This window comes from Schistocerca cancellata, chromosome 2, assembly GCF_023864275.1.
Source record: "Schistocerca cancellata isolate TAMUIC-IGC-003103 chromosome 2, iqSchCanc2.1, whole genome shotgun sequence".
Lineage (NCBI taxonomy): Eukaryota > Metazoa > Arthropoda > Insecta > Orthoptera > Acrididae > Schistocerca > Schistocerca cancellata.
In genome coordinates this window covers 349,881,307-349,900,044 of record NC_064627.1, presented here as the reverse complement: position 1 = coordinate 349,900,044, position 18,738 = coordinate 349,881,307, and the positions used below count along the sequence as shown (strand labels likewise).

General features: G+C 40.8%; 1 protein-coding gene across 1 annotated transcript in view; it reads left to right on the top strand.

Moving 5' to 3' along the window:
• The window catches only part of LOC126153937 (pickpocket protein 28-like), a 164,765-nt gene that overhangs the window by 94,283 nt on the left and 51,744 nt on the right, over positions 1-18,738 (top strand). The window contains exons 4-5 of the mRNA XM_049916103.1: positions 1,499-1,607; positions 10,644-10,798. Of these exons, the coding sequence (XP_049772060.1) occupies positions 1,499-1,607; positions 10,644-10,798 (264 nt within the window). The remainder of the gene's footprint in view (positions 1-1,498; positions 1,608-10,643; positions 10,799-18,738) is intronic.

The window sequence follows — 18,738 nt, the reverse complement described above, 5'->3', positions numbered from 1 at the left end:
CTATAAACACAGAAATTAGAGAATCAAAGTTGAGGTGACTTTTTATAATTAATAAGGGTATTTTTTCCTCCTGACAATAGTAAGCTGGTGTTTGTCGGCTACTTTTCTCCAAATGGTAGCCTGAAATATCACAAAAAATTTCAGACCTCTAGGTCAAATAGTTTTCTTTGTATAAAATAAACATGTCAGAAAATTTGATTCTGGGGAAATTCAGTTTAAAGGTACATTTCATCTGTTACTCACCTCTGTTCTTCTTAAAACCCTCCAGTTGCATAATATTCTGTTTTGTGTGTTGCACATCTTCTCTCTTCCTTTTTTTTGCTCCTCTTTGCTATTCTGGCCTCTTTAGTTACGTCAAGAACCCGCTTTTCGCTTTCGGCCACTCTCAAGGAATCAATTTCCATTAGTGTTTGTCTCATATTGAAACCAGGAGTTAGTCCCAACAACTCTAAAACATCACATCTGCTAACTGCAACATCATTAAAGCAAATAACTGCATCTAATACACCTAATCTCATGGTACTGAAACCAACAAACACAGTTTTAGGCAGGCGTTCCTATATCACATGGTTGAGACATTCATTAACATTTTGTGTCTTTGCATGTAAGCAGCACCATGACAATAGTTTAGTGTCACTTAGTTCCCTGTATATGGGCTTAATTGCTTCCAATACCGCAGATGGCAGGGAGTGATGGTGTGCACAAGTCTCACCATTTGCTGTTGCTTTTTTGTATCCATACCATGTGTCAACACCACTGTCTCAGAGAGAATGCGTGGATGGTCATCCGTAGAAGCTTTATGGAAAAGGTACCCATGGCCTCAATATTGTCTCGATTCCTTCTTATGGCTAAACCATAATAACAGAGCTGCAGTTTGTCCACCTCTTCCGTAGTAAGACGACGCCGACCACCAATTGGTTTGCTATCACTGAGCTTTTTCCCCTTTATATCTCTTATTAGCTTACTTAAACGTGTGCCCATCCTCTTCTGGACATGACCAACATACTCTAACTTTTCAATTTTTACAATTCTTCCATAAGGCATATTTTCCAACACATTTGCGAACCCTTTGAAGGCGTTTGACATCCGACCGCAGCGGAAGCACGATTATTACCGCATACCGACGTATATTTAAATTTGTTTTTAAAGATGTTCTCGATGTCCGAATCGATTCATTTAACTACCATTTTGGTCACAAAACTCTTTATATTGATTTAAGACGGGAAAAAAATTGAATTTTTGAAGCAGAGTCACTAGCAAGTGACCTCAATTTCTAATTTACTATATTGGTTCAGTTATACAATTTACAACAGTTAAGAACATCTACCCATAAAAGAATAAAATATCAACATGTATTTTGTGGTACATCTAACGTTAATAAATATGCAAATGGATTTTCCTTCTTTTGCAGAAATATTATCTGCGGAGATATACCACAAGATGTGAATTAAAAACGCGTCATTAATGTGCACTACGAATACTCTGCTATTCTTTACAGGCGAAAGAAGTTCTATGACCTCTCATTGGTGTGTGATGAATCCGAAGAGGGTCTGCTGGACTTCGGTGAAAACTTAACGGATAGAAAGACAGTGGAGTTCCTCAGGAAGGTATGTAAGTTATATCTACAATAAAAAAAAATTCCTGCACATTTGTGTATGATTTTGTGGTTACTACTACTGCCTAAGGAATCATTGAGCTTTCACAATTGACGATATACAGTTACTACCGTAATATCTTCTATAAATTTTGATCAGGCGTTAGTACCACAAATATGTGTTACAAACTACATTCCAGGTGTCAAATTTCTTTTCATTCATTTCTCATCAATCCGCGCACCTTCTAGCCGACGTGGATAACGCCTAGTAGCGCGGTAGCGCTCGAACCAGATTTAGGGTGTCGCAAACATTTAATCATCACTTTTTCAACAGCAAACAGTAGGATAACGTTGTTAAGAGACTCGGTAAGTTCGCTGAGTGTGGGTCGATGTGAGTGTTGATGGTGCCTCTTGGGGGCATTTAATAACATCAAGCTATGTGCTGACACAGGATGTAGCTTTTATCTTTGCTTTCCCTTGTTGCTTATACAGTTGGATGAAAATTTAACTTTTTCACATATGTAGCTTTTCCGATTATTCCTTTATGAATAATGTTTATGTACATTCCAAATCTAGCAGGTCACACATTAATATTTCACACATGCAGTACACATAATGACAGAAGGCGGTGATTGGGTCTGTGAAGTTACTCTGCATATATGTTAGAACTTTGGTTATATGAAACTATACGGGAATACTTTGTCAGAGCCTGTAGTCACTTGATGCGGTGCGTACCAGTACCGTTAACAGTGTTATATTTCTTGACTTGTGTAGTTGGAGGTTGGAATGATTTTATTAGATCGTGAGGTAGTCATTTGACTGTGTCAATGATAAAGCAAAGTTATGAAACAATAAGTCACTGACGATTTGCTGTTTCTTCCAAAACAATACATTAACTACATTCTGAACGTAAACCGTGGAATACGATCATGCTACAGCACACATTAAATGTTTGAGATTGATAGGCAAAACTGCAATAAAACTTTTTAAGACTGTTGCAAGAGGAAATGATCCGGTATATACTTGTAGTATAAAAACGATATCAACAAACTTCGAGAAATCATAGAAGACGACTTGAGGAACGAACACAGGTAATCAACAGGGCGTCCGTAATTGACATTCCAGTTTCAAAACGCCCTATGAAGAGAACCACTCCTCAGAATGACGTCAAATTTGAGCAGCATGTTACTGACTCACTTAGAAACACAGTGAAAAATAAGAAAAGAAATTAAACCAAAAGACGGCGCTTAAGCGGCAGAATATGCTCAGCAACAGATACGTGGCACGCAGCTGTTCCCCACTTTGCCTCCTGGACGTCCGACAGTATGAAAAAAGGCGTTGATCTGGTGTCTGCCTAGACTCTGGAAGAAATGGTAACAAAATTCGAGATGACAGACTCTCCTGAAGTGCAGTGTGGCAGAAGGAGGAAAGCAGTTCATCCGACAGCACTAAAACCGATGTCATTTTTTTCTATGCGTTTTTTCGCCTCAGGACAATTAAAAACCAATTTTTCTTATCCGATGTGGTACGACCTTGTCGTGGTCCATGGGCTTACCTAAGTAACCGTGCCACAACTACTGACTGGCGAACTTGAACAATTAGTCACACTGAACAGTACGGATAGTTTAATGTCCAGCTCAAACCATAGCCATCGTATTGCGATAGCCGATCCCATTTACGTTAGGTCGCTTACAGCGCTGTCTATTGATAAAATTTTCCTTACTTCTTTTCCTTTTTTATGACGTTTCGCCCTGTGTCAAGAATGCGCTGTTCAAATTTGACATCTTTTTGATCAATGGTTCTCTTTCTACAACATTTTTAAACTAACTTTTGATGTGGACTCCTCGTATCTATGAAGATGAGTCATAAAGTCTTAATTGGCACATGAAAACATTTATTTTCCTAACTTTTTTTTACTAATATATGTCTGTGATGTTTATAGACATTGAAATCTCCGCGACCCATTACTATAGCATGCCGGTACATGAGGTAAAATAGTTTGGTGTTTCCCAATGTAGATGCCCAGTTACATATTATTATGCCTCTTTACCAAGACAGTGATTAAAACTTTACGAATACCCCTCGTAGAAACGCCACTCAACCACGCTACAGAGAGTCGAAGATGCGGGAGGCAATGCCACTAGACCATGCCTTGCCAGCTGTGAGGCTGAAAGTATGACGTCATTGCGCTTAGCGATCTGTACAGTCTCCATGCCTGCCGTACACGCGTTAGACGTCTTCTAAAATCTTAACACTTTATCTTGTGATTTGCCAATGTCCCACGTTCGCTGCCAAAGCAATAGCCTAACGAATGGCGTTGGAGCATGGCAGTTTTACTGGCTATGTTTCCGGACATAGGTGCTCAAGACACTCTCCAACCTTCACAGTTCGTCGGTATCGTTTTGTTGCATTCTGTATATCGCATACTTCCGACTATGGTACACGTGGCAGTCCTTGCCAGATCCTTCTGATTGTATGCAGGATAATTCCCTGATAATGTTACAGGCTTTCAGGGGATGCTAAATGTACTGTATCAATTTGAGGTGAGGATCCATTGTCTGGAAACGCCGAGTCGAAAGTTATAAACGAAAATCGTTGTGATAGCGCTGACAGCGATACACATGTGCCAGACTCTTCTTGCCACGCCTATAGGATAGGCAGCGTTCAGAGGTGCTGGTATGGACCAAACCAACCGAAAATCATAGTAAATATGGGCTCTAAAATCAGTACCTTAACCCTTTGTTGCCTGACGGTACTTAAAAGTACCAGTAAGTTTTGACTCTCATTATTTTCTCGTGGTGCTGTTTCGTGATCTGAGGGCCTGTCGGTACGTAACAGTAACTCTGCTCTACTGTTTCATAGATGTTATTGTGCAATACATAGACCTCTCTGGCGGTCAGAGCTTGAAATTGTTTTTCGCGCGCTGCTGTGAAAACAGAAGATTGTATGTGCTTGTTTCCCTGGTGTTGCCTGAATTTGTGCGCAATTTATTGAAACTTCCGTTGAGTTTTCCATTACACGTACTTATCTTCTTTGTTTTTTTATAATAGTTTGAAGCATTACGTTACATGTGAATGAGATAAAGTGGAAAATATAAGGCGGACTTATTAGTACCGTCAGGTTGTGTGAACACTTTATTGTAGCAACAATGCGTTACCTCTCACTAGTTGTTCTGTCCACTTTTTCTCACATAGAAATCGGTAAATACATTTGCCTGTGGAGCAATTAGAACAAACAGGAAAGGTTTGCCAGGCAATTTACCTAAAGAAAAATGTCTAAATCAAATCACAGAGAGTTATCTTTAGACCTAACAGTATTTCAATGGAAGGAAAATAAAGTAGTGTATTTTGCGTCAAACTTCCATGGCACTGAACAGAGCGTAGTGACAAGAAAACAGAAAGATGGAACTAGTATGACTATACCATGTCCAGTTATTGTATGTGATTACAATAAAAACATGGATGGTGTGGATCATGCAGACAGATTACGTTCAACTTATGGTCTTGACAAGCGATCAAAGAAATGGTGGCACCGTCTCTTCTGGGGAGCAATAGAAATTGCTTTTGTCAATGCTTACGTCATTTTCAGTGATCTACATGGGGCACTGCCACTGCTGGAATTCAAGCGTGCTGTGGCACTAGGGCTAATGAATGAACAGCAAGTGCCAAATCTCAAAAAGAGAAACTCTGGTAAAGATGAAATAACTCTCCCAAAGAGAAGGAAGGATAACTTTCCTGTTCCGAAGGATGTACGTCTTGGGAACAGAGGAAACCATTTTGTAGTGTTCAGTTGTAAAAGAGGAAGATGCGAAATGTGTGCGAAAAATAAAATTCAGTCGTGACCACATTCACAATGTAGTACATGTAAAGTGTATTTGTGCTGCAATGAGAAAAAGAACTGTTTCCTACAATTTCATGAGGTATCACTAAATATGTGATATGTATATACTGTCAAAAATGTGTAGCTAAGTTACTATGTATTGTGAAGTTGCTCTAGATTAAATCTATGTGAAATTTAAAAAAATTCAGAAATATCATATTTCTGTTAATTAATTTTCTAATGTTAAAATATTTAATATTTATGTGGAATAAAGTACAACTTATAAAAATTGGAGCATTTTTCTGCGCATGTTGTGATTCTGTCCATGGAGTCTGACGGTACTTGTGAGTACCAGGAGAGAAAAAAGTTGTAAAAAATAAAATAAAATTTTACAAAAAATCCTACCGTCATTTGAGGCCACAATAGCATAAATTCTGCAAAGAAAATGTTAAAAAGTACATTTTTTCTTATGTCAGGAAACAAAGGGTTAAGAGCTATGAGCACTTGTTCATCTTCACTACTGTGAAACACATCTCATCAACCAAAAAAGAGTATCTCTTAAAGTATGCATTTTTATGGGACTTTTTTTTGTTTCTGTTCTTACTGTCTTGTCCAAAAATATGGAAGGAAAAGAGCTTGCACTAGAAGCGACGTGTTTCACAGCATGGAAGATAAGCATTAGGCCTCAGGGTATTCATTTCAGAGCCCATGTTTGTTAGTCACTTTTTCTTGTTTTGGTCCACACCTCTGAAACTTGCCTACCCTACAATTTTAGCAACAACAGTGTCGGTACAGATATTAGACTGTCAGACGTATAAGAATGATTTTCGCTTATATCTTCCGACTCGGTTACTGCCAGACCAGTGTCCGTTACCTCAAAATGATACGTTTATCCTTCTCCGTCATCCCTGAAAATTTGTAACATCACCACAGAATCACCCTGCGTATTTCCTGCGGGGCAAGGCGAACCAAGGGACGTAAGTTCCATTGCTAAATATTTCGCTAGTAAGGGAAGAACCAAACGTATCAGGAGCATTACTCATCACTTAAGGTATCCTTTTTCTAGCGTAGTTCCTGTAACATTTCTTATCTCTGTATAGCACGACGAGCGGTGAGTGTACCAACTTGTGTGGCTTCTGTAACTCCTTAGCGAGGAGATGGTTTTGGGTGGTATGACTGCTTTCGGATTGTTTCTGTCGAGCGTAGATTTGGTGGATGGTTTGCTGTTCCGTAATTCGTTAATCGCCGTGCCAGGCTGACTGTGGGTGCAAAGCCATCTGAAGTGAACAAAGCACCAGACGAAAGCAACAGCAAGAGCACAGGGCCTCATAGTCAGCGTACATCATGAGATGTCAGACAAAGAAAATTGCTCTAATAACAAAGCCAGCAGTTTGTTATCCAACTTTTTGCCCTTAGTCACCTTCCCCTTGGCAGTCCGCTCTCGAAGATGCGAATGAGGGACTAGTCTGGAGTCTTTTAGCACTGGACAGATCATCATGATACATCTTTCAATTAAAGGACACATATTCTGTAGATAGACATTATGTGTCTTTAATGCAGTGGTTTTCATTGCCTTTTACATCCTCATGCCGTTAATCATTGCTTATTCTTCCACCTTTAGGGGCAGCTCTCTACCCCACAGCAACAAAGTGCTCTAAACCTCTGTCTTCTCCTCCGACATCCTTGACAAGGCTGTTGGCTGAATGTGGGTGACTTCTTACGCCCCGGAACCGCGCGACTGCTACGGTCGCAAGTTCGAATCCTGTCTCGGGCATGGATGTGTGTGATGTCCTTAGGTTAGTTAGGTTTAAGTAGTTCTAAGTTCTAGGGGACTGATGACCACAGCTGTTAAGTCCCATAGTGCTCAGAGCCATTTGAACCATCTTACGCCGAGAGTTCTCGGCCGTTATTGCTGATGATTTTTAACTCGGGAAAAAGAAAGTTTTGACCATTAATCAAAGACGTTACCGCTAGGCCATGGGTAACCCTACCCCTCCCCCCCATTCCCTCGACCCCCCTAGAAGTCACACCAAGACATAATTACTGTTATACAAGTAACCCACTGACCCATATCACTGACATCGATTTGGAGATTTGCCGATTTTGGAACATGTACTGTGTTCAAGCAATACAAAATACATCGAAGAAAATGATCTATTGTCATTCTGCTGTATTTCAATCCCTCTGACTACGCTGGATCGAAATCCATAATCTAAACAACGAATTCTTCGTGATAATCTCACATTTACGAGCCGAATATACAGTGTAACAGACGAAAGGGAGCAGGATTCCAGAATCTGATTCAAGAACAACTGCCGGTACATGTACGTACCGTCGATGTAGCGAGGAAAGTTTTTCCGCTCCCGATTGTGTATCAGTCCTGAAGAGAAATCTCCTTGTTTAGCAATCATATACGATCGCTGGCTTCACCGAAACATCCGTACTTAAGGGCTCGAAATCTGTAGAAGTCACACCAAGACATAATTACGGTAATAAAAGTAACCCGCTGACCCATAGCACTGACATCGATTTGGAGATTTGCGGATTTTGGAACATGTATTGTGTTCAAGCACTACGAAAAATGTCGGAGAAAACTATCTACTGATGTGGACTGGTTCTTGTGGAACATGCTCGGTTTTTCATTCACACGAAGTATTAATTTCTATCGACTGGGAACCTGAAGTTGATTCTAGCTTTCCAGAGGGCTTTTGACACAGTTCCTCTCATGTGGCTTCCAACCGCATTACATGCTTCCGCGTTTCGTCTCAGTTGTGCGACTTCATTCGTGATTCCTTGCCAGAAGTTCGTAGTAACTGATGGGAAGTCATCGAGTGAAACAGAAGGGACACCTGGAGATCCTCTGCTGTTCTCACTCTACTGGCACATAAACGACTTAGGAGACGATCTGAGCATTCCTCTTCAATTATTTGCAGAAGCTGCTGTCGTTTACAGTGTAGTGAAAACGTCAGAAAATCTGTACGAGTTACACAATGATTTACACATGGCATCTGCATATTCCTAAAAGTGGCAGTTGACTCTAAATAATGAAAAGTATGCACTCCTCCACAAGAGCACTAAATAATTCCGTTAAATTTCGGTTACACAGTAAGTCACACAAATTTAACGGTTGTCTATTCAGCTAAGAACATAGGCATTACAATAATGAACAACGCAAATTGGAACGATCACAAAGATAATGTTCTGGGGAAAGCGAAGCAAAGGCTATGATTTATTGGAAGAACATTTATTGTTAGAAAATGCAGCAAATTTACCAAATAGATTGCCTATACTATGTTTGTCCTCTTGTGGAGTACCGCAGTCCGGTATGGAATACTCGCTAGAGAGGACTGACGGAGAACAATGACAAAGTTCAAAGAAAGGCAACTCGTTTTGTATTCTCGTGAGATAGAGAAGAGAGTGTCAGATATGCGAGTTATGGTGGCGATCATTAAAACAAAGGCGGTTCTTCGTTGCGTTTTGACGAAATTCAGAACTTCTCTCTATAAATGCTCACCTACACAGGCGGAGTTGTAATAAAAAAAGAATAATCAGAGTTTGCGCAGAAAGATTTAAGCGTTCATTTCTCGCAAGAGCTGTTAGAGAGTGGAACAATCGAGAAATAGTCTGGAGATATTTCTGATGTACCTCTGCGAAGCAGTTTAATGTGTGAATTAAGGAGTAGCCTGTAGACGAATACTTGACCGAGACTACGAAACTTCGGTCTCTTACCAGAGTGAGCTAGCGGGGGATTTTGGGTGGATTCTCTACACCTTTTCCGTATTTGCTATGTATTGCAAATAGAAAAAGACGTGAAAACAGGTAGAAGAAGTAGACTTCATAAGGCAGACTGCTGGACAGGACTCTGACCTCCTCCCTCGGCTTTCTCGTCTACTGAGCTTCTGTGAAACGTCTCAACGTCTGACTCGCGATATCAACAGAACAGTACGTCTCTTTTACGTTCGAAACTCCAGAGAGGTAACACTACATCCTGGCTGCACAGCTGCTCCTGGGAGAAAAACTTTACGTATAATTTCCCGTCGACGACGACGAGCTTGGTAGCTCAGAGTGTTCGGTCACGGGGTTTAGCTTCCCTCTGTAATAAAAAACTGAGTGATCGGATCAACGAACAACCTGAAAGAGTGTCATCGGACGTCCACCACGAACAATATAGAACAAAGTAAGATCAACAACAAAAAATGGGGTAGCGTCTGTGATTAGTAACAAAATGTTTTCGGACCCTGGTTCGAAACCCACCACGACTTAATTTTTGTCCGCAGCTCATGGTCTAGCGGCTAGCGTTGCTACCACTGGATCACGGGGTCCCGGGTTCGATTTCCGGCCGGGTTGTGGATTTTCTTTGCCCGGTGACGGGGTGTTTGTGTTGTCCTCATCATTCCATCATCATTCATGAAAAGTAGCGAGATTTTACTGTGTTCAGATCGGGAATGTGTACGGGGCCTGATGACCGCACAGCTGAGCGCCCCACAAACCAAACCAAACATCATCATCGAAAAGGCTTTCCCGACTGGCAGCTGACGTATACGATAACCTTCGCTTACAATTGAAATCTGGAAAACTGTGGAACGTGAAGAGCATCGAACCACAAAGCCATTAACAGTAAAACAAACTCTTTGAGAATCTTAGACTGCTAGCGAGATAGTGCAGAAGAAATATCTCCTGTAGTAGCAAGAGTATTGTTATCGCTGTTGGAGGGGTAGAAGGTCTTGTTATTGACGGGGATAATAAATTACGCTGTCTTAACTAACCAGATGGATCAGGAGAAAATTAGCGCATGTCATCCAGAATAATAACAACCACACCAATAGAAATTGATTACTATGAAGCATTTAAGATTTGCACACACAGTCACTCGCAACGTTATGAGAGCCTGAAAACATCGCAAGCATCCTACCTAAACCTTCGTAGTTAGCTGCCAGATTCCAAAATTAAGCCAGAGAAGGCTCCCAAGAATTATTTAATCGAGAAAGCCTACGCAGTCACTTCCCGTGTAACCTCCTTCCAGTTTAATCATTCCTTAAATAATTTGATTGAAAGACTTTACACTGATGTACTAGCTTAAATGATTACGACTTGCTATTTCGTTCCATAACAGTTGAAATTCTGCAGGACAACACGCAGGCCTTCATTTTAACCAGTCACATGTGAATTTTAATTTTTTTGCTTTTTTTAAGAACTATTTTGTTCTCAGTTACATGTCTATCTTCATCAGGTGGCTCCAGACATGGACGAAACCATCTACTTTTACGCTTGGCGAAACCAATATTCGTATGACCCATCCGAAATATTCCGCCCGCAGATGACGGAAGATGGCCTGTGTTTCACGTTCAACATGCTCGATCCAGAAGACATATATTCCAAAGAAGTGTGAGTACTGACACATTACGTTAGCTACAGCGATATCATAGGCAGTTAAATCATATTTTGCTTAGAAATAAGTATGAAAGATATATAACTGAATATGGCTATAATGTCCTAATTACGTAATTCACGCAATTCAATGTACTATGAAACAAATAATCTAAATTTGGTAATTTATATATTCCCTGAGTAACTGCATATATATGTATATATATATATATATATACAGGGTGGTCCATTGATAGTGACCGGGCCAAATATCTCACGAAATAAGCATCAAACGAAAAAACTACAAAGAACGAAACTCCTCTAGCTTGAAGGGGAAAACCAGATGGCGCTATGGATGGCCCGCTAGATCGCGCTGCCTTAGGTCAAACAGCTATCAGCTGCGTTTCTTTTTAAAAAGGAACACCCATTTTTTATTAGATATTCGTGTAGTACGTAAAGAAATATGACTGTTATGTTGGACCACATTTTTCGCTTTGTGACAGATGGCGCTGTAAGTACGTGGTATCACGCAACATTCCGACAGTGCGGACGGTATTTCCTTCGTGATACATTACCCGTGTTAAGATGGACCGTTTACCAATTGCGGAAAAGGTCGATATCGTGTTAATGTATGGCAATTGTGATCAAAATGCCCAACGGGCTTGTGCTATGGATGCTGCTCGGTATCCTGGACGACATCATCCATGTGTCCGGACCGTTCGCCGGATAGTTACGTTATTTAAGCAAACAGGAAGTGTTCATCCACGACCTGCAACATATTATGATGCCCAAGTTGGTGTTTTAGCTGCTGCCGCGGCTAATCCGCACATCAGTAGCAGACAAATTGCACGAGAATCGGGAATATCAAAAACGTCGGTGTTGAGAATGCTAAATCAACATCCATTGCACCCGTACCATATTTCTATGCACCAGGGATTGCAAGGCGACGACTTTGAACGTCGTGTACAGTTCTGCCACTGGGCACAAGAGAAATTACGGGACGATGACAGATTTTATGCATGCGTTCTATTTAGCGACGAAGCGCCATTCACCAACAGCGGTATCGTAATCCGGCATAATATGCACTATTGGGCAACGGAAAATCTACGATGGCTGCTAGAAGTGGAACATCAGCGACCTTGGCGGGTTAAGGTATGGTGCGGCATTATGGGAGGAAGGATAATTGGCCCCCATTTTATCGATAGCAATCTAAATGGTGTAATGTATGCTGATTCCCTACGAATTGTTCTACCGATGTTACTACAAGATGTTTCACTGCATGACAGAATGGCGATGTACTTCCAACATGATGGATGTCCGGCACATAGTTCGAAAGCGGTTGAAGCGGTATTGCATAGCGTATTTCATGACAGGTGGATTGGTCGTCGAAGCACATACCATGGCCCGCACGTTCACCGGGTCTGACGTCCCGGGATTTCTTTCTGTAGGGAAGTCGAAGGATATTTGCTATCATGAACCACCGACAACGCTAGACAACATGCGTCAGCGCATTGTCAATGCATGTGCGAACATTACGGAAGGCGAGCTAGTCGCTGTTGAGAGGAATGTCGTTACATGTATTGCCAAATGCATTGAAGTTGAGGGACATTATTATGAGCATTTATTGCGTTAATGTTGTATTTACAGGTAATCACGCTGTAACAGCATGCGTTCCAAGAAATGATAAGTTCACAAAGGTCCATGTATCATTTTGGAACAACTGAAATAAAATGTTCAAACGTACCTACGTTCTGTATTTTAATTTAAAAAACCTGCCTGTTACCAACTGTTCATCTAAAATTGTGAGCCATATGTTTGTGACTATTACAGCGCCATCTATCACAAAGCGAAAAAAGTGGTCCAACTAAAACATTCATATTTCTTTACGTACTACACGAATATGTAATAAAAAATGGGAGTTCCTATTTAAAAAAACGCGGTTGATACCCGCTTGACCTATGGGAGCGCCATCTAGCGGGCCATCCGTAGCGCCATCTGGTTTCCCCCTTCAAGCTAGACAAGTTTCGTTCTTTGTAGTTTTTTCCTTTGACGCTTAATTCGTGAGATATTTTGGCCCGGTCACGATCAATGGATCACCATGTTTACTAGCCAACCGTAGTGGCTTCGCATGAATCGCATTAAGTAACTGCGGCTGCCCTATTTGTATATAATACGTAGTTATTTACACAAAACTTACTGGTGACTCAGTCTATTAGTAATCCGTAAAGTAATTCCAGAAAGTAGCCTTCACATACAGACAAAAAGTCGCGGTGGCGTACTTTAATTTATAAAATATGTTCAAATCATCATCTGCGTACGTATACAGGGTGTCCCTCTTAAGAGCAGTCAGGTACTTTTGTCAGACGTTAGACAGGTATTTGCAATTTTGTTTTTGCAATGTGTAGCTGGAGTCAGCCCAAATAAATACTGCTCATCACGTCTTTCATGCGACGTCCAGTGGCGACAGACAGCGTTAGTTTGTTTCCTGTTACAAAGAAAATGATTTTTAAATCGGAATGTTAAGCGCCCATTTTATATAGCGGTGCCAAATTAGTGCGATGTTTGTTTTATCTCCCGCACGCTGCGATAGTTTCTGCTGCTTGTCTTAATGCCTGCACGATATCCCTCAGGAGGACACCCAACAGTTTTGACAATCAGTGTCAAGCCGAATAACTGTTTGCCTAAGGGCCAGAAATGGACGTACGCGTTATTAACTTGCTCAATTTGGGAACCTCTTTCTCCTGAAATTGTAGTCATTTGTTTGTCTACATGTGCACAACATATCTACCGATTTCCGTCACATTTGGATAACTCTATCGTGGTACGTCTTCTTTATTTTCTTTCTTTTCTTGTGTGTGTGTGTGTGTGTGTGTGTGTGTGTGTGTGTGTGTGTGTCTTAAAGTGTTCATTATACATTGTACGTTACCCATGATTAATTTTCAGCTCCATTTTCAAACTTGTTCTGTTATGTACATCCGTTAGTTGATGTGTGCATCTGCACTATAAGCGAACAGTACTATTTCAAGAGCAATGTTCCGAGGACAGATATCAGAATCAGCTAGTATACAAATAACAAAATAAAGCACAAAGCTATCCATAACATTAAAAATAATACCAACCCGTACAACCAATCAGGAACATACAAACTTAACTGCAACTCATGTCCAAAACCATACGTAGGTCAAACAGGTAGAAACTTCAACATTCGTTTTCGTCTTCGTTTAAAAAATTTAAATAAATCCACATTTGCCCAACATGTGGCAGAAGAAGAACAACAAGTGACAGACATATCCCATAACCTACAAGTTCTCCACCTAGCCAACAAAGGAAAAAGAATGAGCCTCCTAGAAGAAATCGAAATTTATTCACATAAACATGCATCCCCTTCTGACATACTTAACGTCCAAACAGAGTTACCAAACCGAATATTTCTGAAAAACTTCCACACTCTACTTATCAAATCACTTACTAGGCACAATCAAGAAATAACATAATCTAATATAAAACCAACAAATGCATGCAATAACATACAACATAAAAATATTAATTCCATCTTTGTTATATTGTAAATGTATGAATTACTGCTTTGTATAAATGTGTTATGTTAGTTTATTATCTTCAATACTGCCTAAGTAACAAAAAGAACTTAGTATACATCGTACTTAGAATACTTCTATCACCCAAGTCAATGTTTAGTAAACAGTAGCTTAGCTAGAACCACAAAAACTTCCGTAAAATATAACTCTGTCCATAGATAAACTGCTTGTATGTAAAAAATATAAAAAAACTGTCAGTCGACAACATGGCGGATAACGCAGTGCGCCTGTGTAAAATACGTGACAAAAAGTGTTTGTGCCGCTACAAAAAAGAAGAAAAGCCATGAAAAAACAAGGAGAGGAGAATGTAAAATGAACAACTGATAGTGCGGAACTTTAAACTCGAGAAATTGAAGTAAATGATTGGAATCGTTGCTTTTGCACAGGGAAGCTGCCGCATCCAAACTGCTGTCGATATTGTACCACTGTAGAAACTGAAGATACATGTAATTTCCCAACTGAATATGGGTGCAAACCCGAAATGCATATTGGCTTAAATAACACGCATTAAAAAAAGTGGCTGGTCATTGTATTTTTATAGTAAAATACCCCCATTTTTAATTACATATTCGTGTAGTACGTAAAGAAATATGAATGTTTTAGTTGGACCAGTTTTGTCGTTTTGTGATAGATGGCGCTGTAATAGTGACAAACGTATAAGTACGTGGTATCACGTAACATTACGCCAGTCCGGACACGAATGTGTAACACACTATGTGACCAAAAGCATCCGGACACCTGGCAGAAAATGACTTACAAGTTCGTGGCACCCTCCATCGGTAATGCTGGAATTCGGTATGGTATTGGCCCACCCTTAGCCTTGATGACAGCTTCCACTCTCGCGGGCATACGTTCAGTCAGGTGCTGGAACGTTTCTTGGGGAATGACAGCACATCCCTCTCGGAGTGCTGCACAAAGGAAAGGTATCGGTATCGGTTGGTGAGGCACGGCACGACGTCGGCGGTCCAAAACATTCCAAAGGTGTTCTATCGGACTCAGGTAAGGACTCTGTGCAGGCCAGTGCATTACAGGGATGTTATTGTCGTGTAACCACTCTGCCACAAGTCGTGCATCATGAACAGGTGCTCTATCGTGTTGAAAGATGCAATTGCCATCCCCAAATTGCTCTTCAAAAGTAGGAAGCAAGAAAGTGCTTAAAACATCAGTGTAGGCATGTGCTGTGATAGTGCCACTCAAAACAACAAGTGTTGCAAGCCCTCTCCATGCAAAACACGACCACACCATAACACCACGGCCTCCGAATTTTACTGTTGTCCCTACACACGCTGGCAGAAGACGTTCCCTGGACATTCCCCATTCCCACGCCCAGCCATCGGATTGCCACATTGTGTACCGTGATTCGTCACTCCACACAACGTTTTTACACTGTTCAATCGTCCAATGTTTACGCTCCTTACACCAAGCGAGGCGTCGTTTGGCATTCACTGGCGCGATTTGTGGCTTATGAGCAGCCGCTCGACCATGAAATCCAAGTTTTCTCACCTCCAGCCTATCTGTCTTAGTACTTTCAATGGATCCTGATGCAATTTGGAATTCCTGTGTGATGGTCTGGATACATGTCTGCCTATTACACATTACGACCCTCTTCAACTGTCGGGGGTCTCTGTCGGTCAACGGAGGAGGTCGGCCTGTACGCTTTTGTGCTGTACGTGTCCCTTCAGGTTTCCACTTCACTATCACATCGAGACAGTGGACCTAGGGATATTTAGGGGCATGGAAATCTCGGTTACAGACGTATGACACAAGTGACACCCAGTCAAGCGGCCACGTTCGAAGTCCTTGAGTTCCGCGGAGCGCCCCATTCTGCTCTCTCACGATGTCTAATGACTGCTGAGGTCGCTGATATGGAGTACCTGGCAGCAGGTGCCAGCACAATGCACGTAATATGAAAAACATATGTTTCTGGGATGTCTCGATACTTTTGATTAAAATAGTTGTAAGTACAGAGAGCTGGCTAAAGCCGGAAATAAGTTCAGCCGAAATTTTTTCAAGCGATCTAGGATACATTAAATACAGTTGGTGGTGGAGTATTTCTTGCTGTCACAGGTAGTTTGCCTTGTAGCAAAATTGAAGTAGATAGTTCATGCGAAATAGTATAGGTAGAGGTTTTACCTGACAATCGGAGTAAACTATTAATTGGATCGTTTTACCGACCCCCCGACTCAGAAGACATAGTTGCTGAACAGTTCAAAAAAAACTTGAGACTCATTTCAAATAAGTACCCCGCTCATACAATTATAGTCGGTGGTGACTTCAGTCTACCCTCGATATGATGGAAAAATTATACGTTTAAAGCCGGCGGCTGGCATTAAACATCATCCGAAATTGTACTGAATGCTTTCTCAGAAAATTATTTTCAACAATTAGTTCATGGGCCCACTCGAAGCGTAAATGGTTGCGAAAGCATACTTGACATTTTAGCAACAAATAATCCTGGGCAAATAGTGAGTGTTGTGACGAATACAGCGATTAGCTACCACAAGGCAGTTGCTGCTAGGCTAAATATCGTAACACCTACAACCATCAAAAAGAAACGAAAAGTATATCTATTTAAAAAATCTGATAAAAATGCTCTTAACGTCTTTTTAAGAGACAGTCTCCACTCCTTCCGATCTGATCATGTAAATGTAGAAATGTTGTGGAATGTTTTCGAAGAGATGGTATCAACAGCAATTGAGAGATATATACCACATAAATTAATAAGTAATGGTATTGATCCCCCATGGTACAGAAAACGGGTCAGGTCGTTGTTGCCGAAGCAACGAAAAAATCATGCCAAATTTAAAAGAACGCAAAATCCCCAAGATTGGCAAAGTTTTATAGAAGTTCGAAATATGGCGTGAACTTCAATGCGAGGTGGTTTTAATAATTTCCACAACGAAAGTCTGTCTCGAAATCTGCCAGAGATTCTGGTCATACATAAAGCACACCAGTGGCAAGACGCAATTAATACCTTCACTGCGCGATAACAACGGTGAAGTCACTGATGACAGTGCCACTAAAGCAGAGTTATTAAACACGGTTTTCCGAAAATCCTTCACCAAAGAAGACGAAGTAAATTTCCCTGAATTCCAATCAAGAACAATTGCCACGATGAGAAACATACGAGTATATATCCTCTGAATAACGAAGCAGCTTAAATCACTTAATAAAGGCAACGCCTCCTGTCCTGATTGTATACCAGTCAGGTTTCTCTCAGAGTATGCTGATAAAATAGATCCATATTTAGCAGTTATATACAACCACTCGCTCACAGAAAGAGCCGTACCTAAAGACTGGAAAATTGCTCAAGTCACACCAATATCCAAAAAGGGAAGTATGAGTAATCCGCTGAATTACAGGCCTATATCACTAACGTCGATTTGCAGTAGGGTTTTTAGAACATATACTGTATTCGAAGATTATGAAGTACCTCCAAGAAAATGATTTATTGACATATAGTCAGGACGGATTCAGAAAATATCGTTCTTGTGAAACACAACTAGCTCTTTGTAGTCATGAAGTAATAAGTGCTATCGACAGGGGACGTCAAATTGAATCCATATTTTTAGATTTCCATAAGGCTTTCGACACCGTTCCTCACAAGCGTCTTCTAACCAAACTGCGTGCCTACGGAGTATCGCCTCAGTTGTGCGACTGAATTCGTGATTTCCTGTCAGAAAGGTCACAGTTCGTAGTAATAGGCGGAAAGACATCGAGTAAAACAGAAGTAATATGCGGCCTTCCCCAAGGAAGTGTTATAGGCCCACTATTGTCCCTGATCTATATAAACGACATAGGAGACCATCTGAGTAGCTGTCTTAGATTGTTTGCAGATGATGCTGTCATTTACCGTCTTGTAAAGTCATCAGATGATCAAACCGACTTGCAAAATGATTTAGGTAAGATATCTGTGTGGTGCGAAAAGTGGCAATTGACCCTGAATAAAGAAACATGTGATGTTATTCACATGAGTACTAAAAGAAATCAGCTAAATTTCGATTACGCGATAAGTCACACAAATCTGAGGGCTGTAAATTCAACTAAATACTTGGGGATTACAATTACAAATTGGAAAGATATATATAATATTGTGGGAAGAGCAAACTAAAGACTGTGATTCATTGGCAGAACACTTAGAAGGTGCAAGAGGTCTACCAAAGAGACTGCTTACACTACGCTTGTCCGCCCTATTCTCGAGTACTGTTGTGCGGTGTAGGATCCGCATCAGGTGGGACTGACGGATGACATCGAAAAAGTACAAAGAAGGGCAGCTAATTTTGTATTAACGCGAAATAAGGGAGATAATGTCACAGACATGATACGTGAATTGGAGTGGCAATCATTAAAACATAAGCGTTT